The sequence below is a fragment of the Prinia subflava genome, chromosome 7 (assembly GCF_021018805.1).
Source record: "Prinia subflava isolate CZ2003 ecotype Zambia chromosome 7, Cam_Psub_1.2, whole genome shotgun sequence".
Taxonomy (NCBI): domain Eukaryota; kingdom Metazoa; phylum Chordata; class Aves; order Passeriformes; family Cisticolidae; genus Prinia; species Prinia subflava.
The window spans coordinates 5183177-5195907 of NC_086253.1; the positions used below are offsets into that span (position 1 = coordinate 5183177).

Below are 12731 nucleotides of genomic sequence, written 5' to 3' on the forward strand. Positions count from 1 at the left end.
AAGTTGCTTTGGTACATGTGAGTTATTGAGTAGAAACTCCAGCTGAGCCATACCCTATTCCTCTATCTCAATACATTGCATTTCCATCCCAAGACTTCACTTTCCCCTTGAGGTAGGAGCTAAGAACATGTCCCAGCTGTGCCCCTCAGTGGGGGAAAACAGGGTCCCCATGGAGTTTGGTCACCAGTTTGGGGGAATCACTATGTCATGGATCACGTGTTGGACATGTGTGGGGTCAGGGACCTGAAACTGGAATTTTTGCTGGAGAAAAGCAACAGCAGTTGAAGTATGAAATGAATTATTTGACAAGCCTGTCCTGGGTTTGTGAACAGCTCTGGAAGGTGCAGGGCTAAAATATCATTAACCCTGGGAACATGTGAAGCTTACAGAGCCTGCAACCACCCATCAGTGTTGGGTGAGGAGGTACCACTTTTTGTATGACTTTCCTCTCTCCATTTTCCACCTTTACATCAAACCAGGCTGACCTTCTCTCTCAGCCAGACCCAAAGATGAGCGAGCAGAGCCCCAAGCACAGTTCTGGAGACAGAGTGGGAGCTCCCAGTGTGAGAGTGGCCACGGATGCCATGGTCCCTGAGCAGGTGGAGGGACACAGCACGCCCACAGAGCCAGGGTCATTCCCTCGTGCCAGGCACCGGGCTCACACGTGTGGCTGTGCATTGGCCTCTGTGGGAGCACAGCCCCCCTGCAAGCCAAGCCTGTCTGTGCTCCCTTGCCTTGGCTCCAGGCATGGAACAGGCTTTTCCTGCAGTTCTGCTCCAGAGATCACAGAGAAGGTTCCATAGTGTCCTGCCCCCCCAAAAAGTCTGATTTGGGCTGGGGGAGATGTAGCATCCTCACCTCATAAGGGTATCCTCAGGGACGGTTGAGAATCAAACTCCTTTTCACCCTGCAATGAGGCTGGACCCTTTACTCATCCTACTGCTTGAGGGCACTGGGATGGGAGCATGGAATGTATTTGTCATGCTTTCTGCTTGGAAAACACACCAGGATTTTGGCGGGCTGCAAGTCCAGCCCCACTCACCCCATCCTTCACATGTTCCCCAGTGAGGGGTTGGGGTCTTGCCAGCCAGGTTTGCAGCCTCTCACTTGGGTGCAGAACTAGGTGCAATTTTGGGCCTCTCCCCTCTTGCAGGGTGTCTTAAGCTATGATTAAAGGCTAAATTGCAACTGGGCAGCCATCCCTGGCTGAGAACCACAAGATTTGGGAAGGCAGCTGCTCAGGGCAGTGGGGTCCAATGAACATGACATCTGCATTAATGAAAGGGGAAGCTGATCATGGGGGTCAAATGGGATCGGGAAGTTTTTTATTGCCACTGCCAGAGACGTCCTGCACCACCCCCAGTGCAAAGCCATCCTTTGGGGAAGGGTTATTTGTGAGGATAAAGCTGTTGCTTAAAAAGGAGGTATTTTGCTGGTTTGGCTCTTAATGAAGGGTGAATGATGGCCTCATGAAACATCATTCCTGGACCCCACCTCCCAGCTGCTCAATCCATGCAAGGAGAGCTGTTAGCATCAAAAACATCCAAGTGCTGTGGGTTTTACATCATTCTCAGCTAAGTTATTTCCCTCATCCCTGTTAATTGGGATGGGGCAGCCTCAGCCCCCACCCTGGAGGAGGCACAGGTCCCTCCTCTCCTGCAGGGTTTCGGTGGGATGGAAGGAGGTGGCACGGGGCCAGCTGCACCAGAGGGAGCCAAGGAAAAGGCTCCCTGAGTGCCAAGCAAGGCAGTTTGCAGCCCAGGCCAAGCTTCCCACTCTTCCCGCACGTTCTGTAACATCCCGAGCTGAATCACTTCACAGAATTTACTTTTACCCTGTTAAATGCCACTAAACCTTCAAATTAATCCTCCCATTACAGGACTTCCTTTGATGTCAAAGGGGGAATTTTTTTGATGGCAAAAGGGGATTTTTCCCCCCTGGTATAATTATTCCTATTTTTCTTCCCCCTTTTTTAGGCACAAGAGATTCCTGCCAGATGCATGACTTGTGGAGGCAGCTCCCACGCAAGGTATTTATATATTTATATGTATATGATGAGAACGTGGTATTGAAAGACCTGAAGTTTCAGGCAGAAGATAAAGGGAATTTCCCATTTCCTACTTGTTACAGTGGAAGTTGCCTGGGAAGAGTCTGAAGCAGGACTAGGACCAAAAGCTGTAAGATACAGCACTGGAAAGTAGCTCTTAAGATAAGCCTGTCCAGGGAAAACATCTGCTATTTAACACTATCACAGAGCAAGTTTCAATGCCTGGGAACCATCTCTGGCACTGCTTAAATTACAGGGCTGGGTAAAGTGGATCCACTCCACTCTTGCATGTGTTTCCTATTGAGCATCCTGGGTCCTTACTGGGATTGCTGGGCTGAACATCCCAGCACAGAGCCAGAATCACTGGACAAAGCTCAAGAAGCAGGCAGCTGTGGGTACTGCTAAGGCAGCTTTCTGGAACAGCCAGTAATGATTGGAACAGACATTTACTCAGAGTTTCAATCAGCTGTTATGATTTATTTGGAAAATAGGGATACAATTACAGTGCTCTTTACTGAAAATGTTATGAAATTGTCCATATAATCCAACTTTTTACTGAAAATGTTATGAGATAGTCCATGTAATTCAACAGAGAAGTGCACTCTTGCTAATAAATCATTACCTGGAGACTCCCAGCATAAGACAGGGCTTTTTTGGGAGTGGAGAATGAGCCCTGGGAGGCATTGTCCAGCTGTGCCCAGCAGTCAGGTCTGTGTGACTACCTGCCCAGTGATCCCCCCCTGCCCTGGGGTGCAGAGTGACCGGCCCGTGCCTCCCACTGCTGTGCCACAGCTTCAATGCGGCCCCGGAGAGCCTGTGCCCAGTCCTGTCCCCGCTCCAGGGGAGTGCACCTGGTCTCCATTGCTGTCAGGGCAGTGATTTCAGGGGGGATCTGGGGAACCAGGCCAGCTCGGAGAAGGGCATCCTGAAATTTGGCTGCAGAGGCTGGAGCCAAGCAACACCGGGGGATGCTGGAAAGGAGAGACAAGCAAAGAAAGCTTATGGTGTAAGCGAGCTGGGAGCTGGAGATGCTGCAGGAGCAAGGGGACAGCGATGCTCCAGTCCCTCATGCTCCTGAGCATGGCTCTCCCTACCTGTGTGGCTGTGAGTAGTGGTAGTGAGCAGCCACGGCAGAGTGGGGGCACAGCAGGTACTGGTTCTCCTCCCAGCAGCGCCTCATGGCTCCCACAATGTCCTGGTCAGAGGCTGAGCACGAGCCCAGGGTCTGGGAGAGCTGGGGGGAAACAGGGAGGTTTGCACGGGGCACCACCACCCAACGTGTGCCACAGGCACTCAGCAAAGCAGGTGGAAATTGGGAGGCTGGAGGATGGGTTCCCCCAGAGACTGAGGGAAAAGGGGCTGCTGCAGATAGGGGATGAGGGCACTGCTGGAAAAAACCACAGGGAATGGACTGTGGGCAAGGGGTTTCCATCCACAGGTGCTCTGAGTGTGGGTGGGCAGGAGCCAGCACTCAGCTCCTCACCTCTGCACTGCTATTTCCATGCTCTGGGGGCGTTTCTGAGGACTTGTAAAATCCCCCTCAGTGTAACAGCTCTCCTTGCTTCTAATAATAAAATTGTTTAGTATTTATCTTTCTGCAGCACAAGCAGGAGTGGGAACTGGGCAAAGGCTTCTCTGTGAGGGAGAGCACGTCAGAAATTGGACAGGAAAAGGCAGGATTTTGCACCTGGCCCTCACAACTCAGATCTTTGGTTTTCTCTTATATCTCTCTCTGCTTTGTGTTTGTGCTCCCCTTTGCTGTAAAAGCAAGGCTGAATTGCACCAAACTCCACAGACCCACTCCCAAACACCCAATTTGTGCCAGCAGCCACTGCACAATGCCTCAGTGTATGGCCAAGTATGGGCCAAATTCATACGTTACCTAAATAACTGCAGGCAATTTTAAAGTTAGTTTCATGAAGAAGAAAGAGCATTCTTTAAAATAAAAACAAAAAGAGGTTTTTAGTATCTCCATGCATACACATTCATATTAAACTTGTGTTCTGACCTCACGCTTAAATTTTTGGTTTCATATTCTCCACTATGATTTTTTTATTCTGAAAATGAATTGGGAATACCTGGTAGCAATAATCTCCTTACACACACACACAGGCACAGTGTTGTGTGGGTGAGGAACTGACCTTTCTGTGCAAATCCTCTGGCAGCTTCAGCCTTTTTGAGATGTTGAATTGCTCCATCAGAGTTTTTATCAGGTGGCTGTCAGAGCCTGAGAGCAGCCAGAGGATCCTCTCCACATTGTAAGGCTCCTGGGATAACAAGGCAATAGGTGAGGAAAATCAAACAGGGAACAAAGCATCCCTGTGGATTCTCTCATGTCTCACTAGGGCTGAGGTCCTACCACTGTGCTTTTCTTTGTGGAAGCCAGGGTGGGCTTTTTGTCTTCTCTTTGCTCACCTACATCCCAAGACAAGTCTTTGGGAACACAATGTCTTTTGAACCTCTGACCTGTCAGAGCAGTCTGACAGTGACCATCAGATTAAAACAGAAAATGAAGGGATGACTGATGAATCAACAGCACGACCACATCTGTACCATCACTGTGAGGAGCCCAGGCTAATAACACCCTGTGGATTGGAGAACCAGAAATATCCAGCTGTTTACTCAGTGTTGCAGATGCTGCTGTGAGTCATCCAGCTCCTTCGTGACTTAATGAGACACCCAGCTCGCTGCAGGGCTGGCTGATAATCTCCACTTATAGGGCACATATAGGGCCTGACTGGCCTATATGGCTGTGTAGCAATCAGCATTGCAACACTGCAGTAGAACTCTGTGCAAGACCATACAGGAGGGTCCCAAACCAATTTCTCTGCCCTGCCTCATTCCTGCACATTTACGAGCACCAAGAAATATTCATCCAGGTGGTTTGGCCGAGATACCTTGTAGGGACAGACAGGGCAGGGGGCACCAACTTACTGAGTCCTCATCTCACCTCATGGGTTCAAGTGCTGGGTTTGGATAAACCCTTCATAATTTTTAGCAGTTGACAGCACCTGCCACCTTTTGTCACTTCATCCTGTCCTACGTCGAGTCATCAGGACTTACTCAGCCTTTTGTGTCCTTATCTGGGTGTCTTATGGCCCCAGTCTTTTCTCCATCTTCCCACCATCATCTCCCAGAGCCTCCAGCCTCTAATCTTCAGTCTAGTCTGGGTGTAGCCTGCCCTTTGCTCTAGGCTGTCCCCTGGTTTAGGCTGTCCTGAGAAGATGCAAGTCAGCATGCCTGGACTTCCATGACCTGCTCCTGGGGGTGCCTCCAACACCGTGCTCCTGACACCCTTTCTCCTGTCCTTCCTTCTGCTGTTCCCACATCCTTCCCACATTTCCCTTCACCCTCCATTCCCACCAGCCTTATGGTTTCCATTACAGAACACTGTGGGGACACCAGTAAGCTGAACTGGGCCAGGGCACTGGTGCAAGTACCACCCTTACCATCTAAGTAAGGCTTTTGCTCCTGTCCCACACCACCAGAGCTCTCCAGGAGAATGTCATGGTCCAGTTTGGAGGCCAGGTCATGCTGAGGACAAGGTTTTGGAGTGTGGATATGAGGTGTGTGGTTCTTCCTGACCTCAGGGACTGAGAACAGCCCCTGCTTGGCTGCAAAGACACAGTGTCTGCTGGGATTGTCCTGGGATTGCTCCTTACAAGGCTCATCTATGCCAGACTTTCTGCTTCACCTTCAACTCTTCAGGCAGCATCTAACAGGAAAGTTTTCTCTGCTTTATCTTAGTCTGCAGAAGCAACAACATAAAGAGGCTGTGCACTCGCCATCCTTGAAGATTTCCAACACCTAACTGGACAAAGCCCTGAGCAATCCCACCTGACCTCAAGGCTGGACCTGCTTTAAACAAGTCCCAACCAGAGACTTCATGAATTCCCCTCCAGAACAAATATTCTCTTTAGCTACAGAAATATTTGCATGGGTGCTTCAGATGTGAGCTGAACAATGACCTCCCATGCAGCTGTGGAGGGGAATGTGCAGAGGGATTCCCTCATCTAGCTCCTCAGGAATCTCAGGAAATCTCCTCACCTGACTCTCTGCCCCCAAGATCCCAAAGTCTGACACTTGCTGACCAGTGCTACTGGAGGGAGATGGGCTGTGAGAGGAGCTCAGTTATCCTTGGAGCCCTGAGGAACCCCCCAGGTTCCTGGCTCAGGAGGAAAGCCAAGCTGCAGAGCACAGCCTGCTGATAGGGACATAGGGATGTAGTAACTGCAAAGCATGGCAGTCCCTCCAGACTCCCAGGTCCTCCCAGTGTGTTTGAACAGCTTTCGGAAAATCCAGGTAGCTTAAGGTCACAAAGATACAATGCCAAGGGTTTCCCACTTTGATCACTTGCTTGGAAGCAGATCCAATCCCTGGGGATCCCAAGGTGGGAATGAAAGGGGAGGTATGTGCTTCCAGGTGTTTGGTTTCTGTACCTCCATGACTTTTCTTTCTGAGGCCCTTCCCTGCCTGCTGGGACCTGTTTTGCTCTGAGCAAGCAGCAGGTGGCCATGAACAAGGTATTTCTTATGGACATCTCTACCTCCTTCCTGGTCTCTCATCCTACTTTTTGTGGAGCTTTTCAAAAACAAAACTCTGGAGACATGATGGCATTTTTAGTTGTCTAGCTGTCACATGCTGTGGAAATGTCCCTGTCTTGCTAAGCTTGCACAGAACGAATGCCCAGCAGCCCAGCACTCAACAATGAAGATCAGAAAGTCAAGCCCTGAAAAGTGAGGGAGAAGGTGTTTGATCTATCTCAGCTCAGCAGTCTGTAGCATAAATGGTCAATATGAGTCACACCTCCTAATGCATCATCAAGTGGCAGAATTTTACAGGCAGAACAGAGCACAAGATTAAAAAAAACAATAACAATATTTTCTATTTTTTCATTTTGGCCAGTTTACTACATACCTGGATATCCATGGCTGATGCTAATGTAGCCTTCACGCTCTCTGCCAGTGAGAAATCTCCATGTTGAACAGTCCTATGAATGATGTCATTGCTGTTCACCACAGTAACAAGTCGAATTGGGAGACCCATTTTCTGGGCAATACAGCCAGCTAGGGAAAAAAAAAAGTGAAAAAAGTGCATGAGTGATTGATGAAGAAATATTTGAAGGAGATTTTGCAAAGAGGTCACCATACACATTGATGGAGCATCTCATTCAGAAGCAGACACAAATGATATTCCCTAGTGGACTCCAAGATATCTGACTTGAGTGGTTTGGTAGAGCACAGATTATAATAAAATCCAGGGATGCAATGCTCCACCTGCCATTGAACACAGACCCCTGGCTCATCTCCACTTCTGCTGAGGGGACTGAGAGTTCAGGCAGCTGCCAGGTAAGCAGGAGAGATGAAGATTTTGGGCTTTTGCCTCTCTGATGGGCAAGCTGGAAGAGCAGTGAATATATAAAATCCTTTACTGCTTTCATAAGACACTTCTACACCTATTTTGGGACTGAGGCAATCAAGAACTCTCATTTAGAAGGCCAGATTATGCAATTAAGAGTGGTTCTCCTGACCATGCATTACCATGCAAACCAGAGAGGACCAGGCAGGACTCCACACCTCTGTTAATGTCTCACTTAAGAAATCAGAGCCACAGCGTTTTCCCTCTTTTCTGCATCAAACGCATTCTGTCCTCTCCTAATGTGCCCATCCTCAAGATAGTTACAGTCATCATCAAAGGGTGGTTTGGGTTTTTCTGCACCTTGCAAATCATCAGTGACACCTAAATTGAGTAATAACCATACATGAGTAATAAAATATAAGTGGTTCTGAAGAAATCCTACCAGAGAGTGGGTGTTTTAATAAATAGCAATACCGAGTATCTGCACAGTGCTTTTGGTCCTTAGATCACAGCATTCTCTCTCTCTTATCTAACCCATCTTTTTTCCCCTTTACCCGTGATATTTCCTCCTCCTCCTGTTGGCACAACAATTTCCACCATTGGCAGCGGGGTGGTATCCAGGGATGGGGCACACTGAAAGTAAGCATAGAAGTAGTGAGCAATCTGCACCATAATCCTGGACCAATTGATGGAATTCAAGCTCATCAGGTGGTATTTTCCAGCAAAATCGACATCAGCAAACAGTTCCTTGATTGGCTCATCGATTTCATCGCTGTTCCCATGAGCTGTCAAAAGGAGAAAGGAGAGATTAGATCTGCCAGCAGCAGTGCATCAGGCACGAGGTGTTTCTGCTCAGAAACAGGCTTGGTCTGAAGCCCTGGGGTTTGCTGTGGCCAGGAGTGTCCCGAGTTCCCCGTCTGCCCTGGGGGCTGTGCCTGAGTGGCACCCTGTGAATGTCAGGTGGTTTCTGCAGACAGAGCACTCTGGGCTCCTGCTTCTACCAAATATAAGCTTGCCAGGAAGGCAAATGCTGCATCCCCTTGTGAGATGCTGAAGTGAGACCTGGCTGAGCAGAGAACTCAAGCTGAGCATGGAAACTCAAGCAGCTCAAGCACCCAGTGGTGATGGCAATCCATGGGGACAGCATGGTGGTAGGGGATAAATCCCTCACAAGGGTGAGAGGACAGAGAGAAGGGGTGGCTCCAAATCCTTCTAGTAACAGAAAATGGTGCTGTGTTTATTCCAGCCAAACACCAACCACCTGCATGGAGGCAGCTCTGATCTATGGCCAGGAGAAAAGAAAGCCTTAAACTTCTCGGTTTTCAAACTGGGGATGTTGTCTCCTGTTAGCCAGATGTCTGGGCACGGTGATAGCAACAACCTGGCTGGCTGCAGCTGCTAAAGCTGCAAATCCCACTGAGCAAATCCCTCAGGCTTTTAGGGTCAAGGCTTTGACACAGCAGGGCCATAAAGTGGATAGTCCAAACAGCAGTGCCAACCAGCAAAGACGTGGACGTTGTCTTCAATGACAGTGGTCATCTGAAGTTCCTGGATCTGCGTGCAGAACCCCTTGGGCAGCAGAACAAAGATGTCCACGTTCTTCTGCCCTCTCACGCTCTCGATGGCTGAGCTCCCCGTGTCCCCTGAAGTCCCTGTTTCAAAGTGAGGAAGCACAAAGAAAAGCAAAAAAATTGCTGTGTCAATCAAACCTTTAAGGAAAAAATGCAGAGATGCTTCATGAGATGCTTTTGGCCAGAGCAGCCAGTTTGGCATTGCCTGGAGATTATGAGGCAATACCATCCTGGGGCATCTTTGGGGAGGGCTGTAGGATGATGGCTTTCAAAGTAAAGGCGTGCCCAAGAACCTTACCTCCAAGGAGTCGTACTCACCCACCAGAATGTTGACATGCTTCTGCTTCTTCTCCAAGAAATACTGTAAAAACTGTCCCGTGCAGGACAAGGACAGGTCCTTAAATGCGTATGTGACACCATGCCAGAGCTCCAAAATGTTCAGCCCATCTTTCAGCCTGGAGAGATGCACAACATTCTTGTGTCTGAATCTGCTGAAGGCCCTGTCGATCAGCTCTAGAGGGAAAATGGTTAAATAACCTGTTAAATTAGAGGAGTGTTTTTCTGACCCATGGATTCCTGTGTCTGTGCTCTTTGTGTTCCTGGGTACCTTTCTGCACAACCAAAGGCTCTCAGTTGCTGCTGCTGCAGTGACAGATGTCTAACAAGTTATTTGTGGTTATTAGGAATGAACCAGCTCAGTTTCATGGTGTTTGATAACTCTGTTCTAAGTAATCCCAGGAGACATGCCACACAATCAGAAAACTGTGTTAAAATATGAAATACTGGAAACACGAGTTTTATACCAATGTGCCGTTAAAACAGAGGTCGCAGCTGCCCTCTGGTGGAAAGGATGGCTCATAAGTGTTAAAAACATTAAAAAACATGGCAAGAGTGAAGCAGCAGAAAGCCCTGGAGGCAGCAGGGCCACAACATCAACTTGTTGCTGTCACCAGAACTCCTATTTATACACAAGGGACACCTTTTCCACTAGCGCCAGCAAGGTGACAGAGCAGAACAGGCTACAGAAAGGAGCAGGGAATGGTGCAGCAGGGTCCCTCATCTTGGGAGCTGTAGTGGATGGGGGAAAGGCAGGCAGATGCATCTGAACCCCCCAAATCCTGCACATCCCTGCGAGCAGCTCCCCGCTCAGCTCACCATTGAGTGCATCCCGTGGGACCAGCTCGGCCGGGACGAAGAGGGAGCACAGCTCCTTCACCAGCTCAGGGTAGGAGAGGCTGCTCCACCTTAGCAGGGTGTCCCTGTCCAGCGAGGGGATGCGCTGGGGCATGAAGAGGCCCCCATCGGGTGCGTAGCCAGAGAAAAGCGCTCCCTCAAAGCCCACGGCCGTCGTGGCTCCCCGTGTGCTGATGTACTCCATGGCTGCTGGGGAGGCACCACAGTCACTGCCAGCATCCCACACCAGGAACAGCCCCTCATCCCAAAACAACTCCCTCCAAAACCCCCCCTGCGGGCAGACAGAGCTCCCCAGGGAACAAACCCATCCCTCCTGGAGCTGGAGCAGCCAGGGTCAGTGCAGGGCGCTCGGAAAGGCTGCCTGGGATCTGTGCCAAGGCTGGAGCTTCCTTGTCCCGCTTTCCCTGCACCCTGCCCAGGGAGACACTTCCCGCCTGAGGAAAAGCCCTGACGGCGCACAAGTCGCCGCAGAAGCGCGTCATGTCCCTTTCTGGGCTGTTTGCCAAAGCTGGGGATTTAAATTTTTTTAAAAAAAATTAAAAATCACTATGCTTTTCGATCAGGCTGATTTTGTCCAAAGGGGTTAAACTAAGGGCAGGATTTGACGCAATGTAGGAAGGGCTGAGCTAAATCCCCCGGAGTGGCGCAAACCCCGGCGCGGCTGAGGAGCGGCCCCGTCTCCGCTGCCCCTGCGCCCCTCGGCCGGGCTCACCTCAGGCCAGCGCTGCAGCCCCTCAGCGCGGCTCCACACCGCGGGCAAGCGGCCAAACTAGCCCCGGCCACCGCCTCCAGCCACCGCTTCCAGCCCGGCTTCCCTTTGCCCTTGTGCTCACGGAAAATGAGTCCCCGCTGCCAGCCGCCGGTGCTCCCGGTGCCACGGCAGAGCCGGCAGACACGGCCTGCAGCAAGAATGGGAATGGGAATGAGGGGGAGAGACGGAGCTCAGCTGCCTCTGCTGTGCCAGGAGCCGGGACAAGGGGCAGCAGGTGCCAGCTGCAGCTAGGGGGAAATGTGGTTAAATATTAGGAGAGAGCTTTTAACCTGAGAGTGATCGGGCACAGGGCATGGAGACCTTGCGGTCTTTTGTGTAACCCTAGAGACGCTTCAATTTCGGCTGGGGAAACCTTGAGACACCTGATTAAACTGTGAGTTTGGATTTAAATTTGAGGTTGAAGCTGCTTAAAGAAGGGTTTGGGTCAGGAAACCCCAGAAGTCCCTTGCAAGCACAATGAATCTGGAACTCAGCTCAGCCTCTCCACAGCCCTGTCACATCAACGGGGAAAGTGAGGCAGAGGAGACACGGGAAGGGTTGTGCAAAAAAAAATCCAGCTCTTTGCAGGAAAGGGCTGTGTGTCCCTTTGCTGCTTATCATTTTAATATATAATAATTAATTCAAAAAGGCAAGGTCAGCACAGGACCAGTGGCTGCACAAACCCAGGACACAACTCAGTGCTGGAGAAAGCAGAAGGACTTCAGCCCAGGCTGAAGCAGAGGTACAAAGGATGGCTGATAACAGCCTGCTGTGAGCCACGGAGCCCACGTCTGCAGCAAGAGACATATCCCTGCCAAAGCACTGGAGTCTGACCCTAAATACAGTGCCTCTCTCTAATTATTATTCTAACTGGAGCAATGAGAAAAATCTCTGGTACAGAGTGGTCCAGTCACTGCTCTGGGCACAGTTGTGGAAAATGAATTTTCTACACCAAACATCCCAAAGATTCTTTCTGCAGGCTCTTCAGGCAGAGGCAGTAGGTAAATTTCAGGCTCTGGACAGAGCTGCCTGTGATGGTTGGTGTTGCTCACGGTTGAACATAGCAGCTGTAGCAGAGCAGGAAGCAAACAGAAGCTTTTTAATGATATATCTGAGCTCAAACAGTGGGCCAGAGTGGAACACACCTCTAGGAAATCAGCTAGGAAGGAATCTATTTATCTATAGTTGTATAAATTGTATTACCAACCAGCCTGCATCTCCCCACCATCTCTGTGCTCAGTATTCCTCATGACATTGCAAAGATGAAGCCTGAGCCCCACAGTCCTCCCTGAATCTGTAGTCACCAGATCCTCTTGGTCCACTGGCATGCAGTAGAGTGCTCACCCTGTAGTGGAGGTCTGCCCCCATTCCAGATGTGGATCCAGGTCTTTTCAGAAGGTTCTGGATAAAACAGCAAGGCTGGACCTTGTTTTTCAGGGATTGGTCAGGCTTAAATTGATGGTGAAACCTCCCCACCACTATCCCTGGAGTCACTGGAAGCTCCCAGGTTTACTGGATGCTGAAGGGAGTGGCTGATATCTCTAAAACAGTCTCAGCTCCTCAACATGCTCCAGTGGTAGCTGACACAAAAAAAAATGCAAATAGTATCTCTGGACAAAACAGTGAAATATTAGAAATAAAGGAACTAACAAAAGCTGCAGGATATGTGATTTGCTTCCTCTATTCTAACCTCTTCCCTTTCCCATGGTGGTGTGCCAAGATGAATTCAGGATTTCCTTCCTTGCCCATGCAGAGGCAGAGCACACTTAGAGCTCAGCTCAAATTCAGGCTAGAACAAGGACAGGATCAA

General features: G+C 49.8%; 1 protein-coding gene across 6 annotated transcripts; it reads right to left on the reverse strand.

Annotated features, from left to right (window-relative positions):
* Positions 1-2492: 2492 nt before the first annotated feature.
* Positions 2493-11140, reverse strand: THNSL2 (threonine synthase like 2). 6 transcript variants are annotated; one of them, XM_063401403.1, is made up of 9 exons: positions 11004-11140; positions 10132-10356; positions 9295-9489; positions 8905-9057; positions 7960-8190; positions 6965-7113; positions 4189-4314; positions 3142-3281; positions 2493-3018 (listed from the first exon to the last, which is right to left on the reverse strand). In XM_063401403.1, the coding sequence occupies exons 2-9, from the start codon at positions 10352-10354 to the stop codon at positions 2766-2768; spliced, it is 1470 nt and encodes a 489-aa protein (XP_063257473.1). In that variant the 5' UTR covers positions 10355-10356; positions 11004-11140; the 3' UTR covers positions 2493-2765. The 6 variants fall into 6 exon arrangements, with proteins under 6 accessions (XP_063257473.1, XP_063257472.1, XP_063257471.1 ...); XM_063401402.1 differs by having other exon boundaries at positions 10883-11041; XM_063401401.1 differs by having other exon boundaries at positions 10132-10359; positions 10883-11040.
* Between the last annotated feature and the right edge of the window lie 1591 nt (positions 11141-12731).

Coding starts and splice junctions, on each gene's coding strand:
- THNSL2 (XM_063401398.1), bottom strand. CDS start 10,652: ATGACGCGCTTCTGCGGCGACTTGTGCGCCGTCAGGGCTTTTCCTCAG. Junction 10,360..10,474: donor TCCAGCTCCAGGAGGGATGG/GTTTGTTCCCTG, acceptor GTGCCTCCCCAG/CAGCCATGGAGTACATCAGC. Junction 3,019..3,141: donor CACTACTCACAGCCACACAG/GTAGGGAGAGCC, acceptor TCTCCTTTCCAG/CATCCCCCGGTGTTGCTTGG.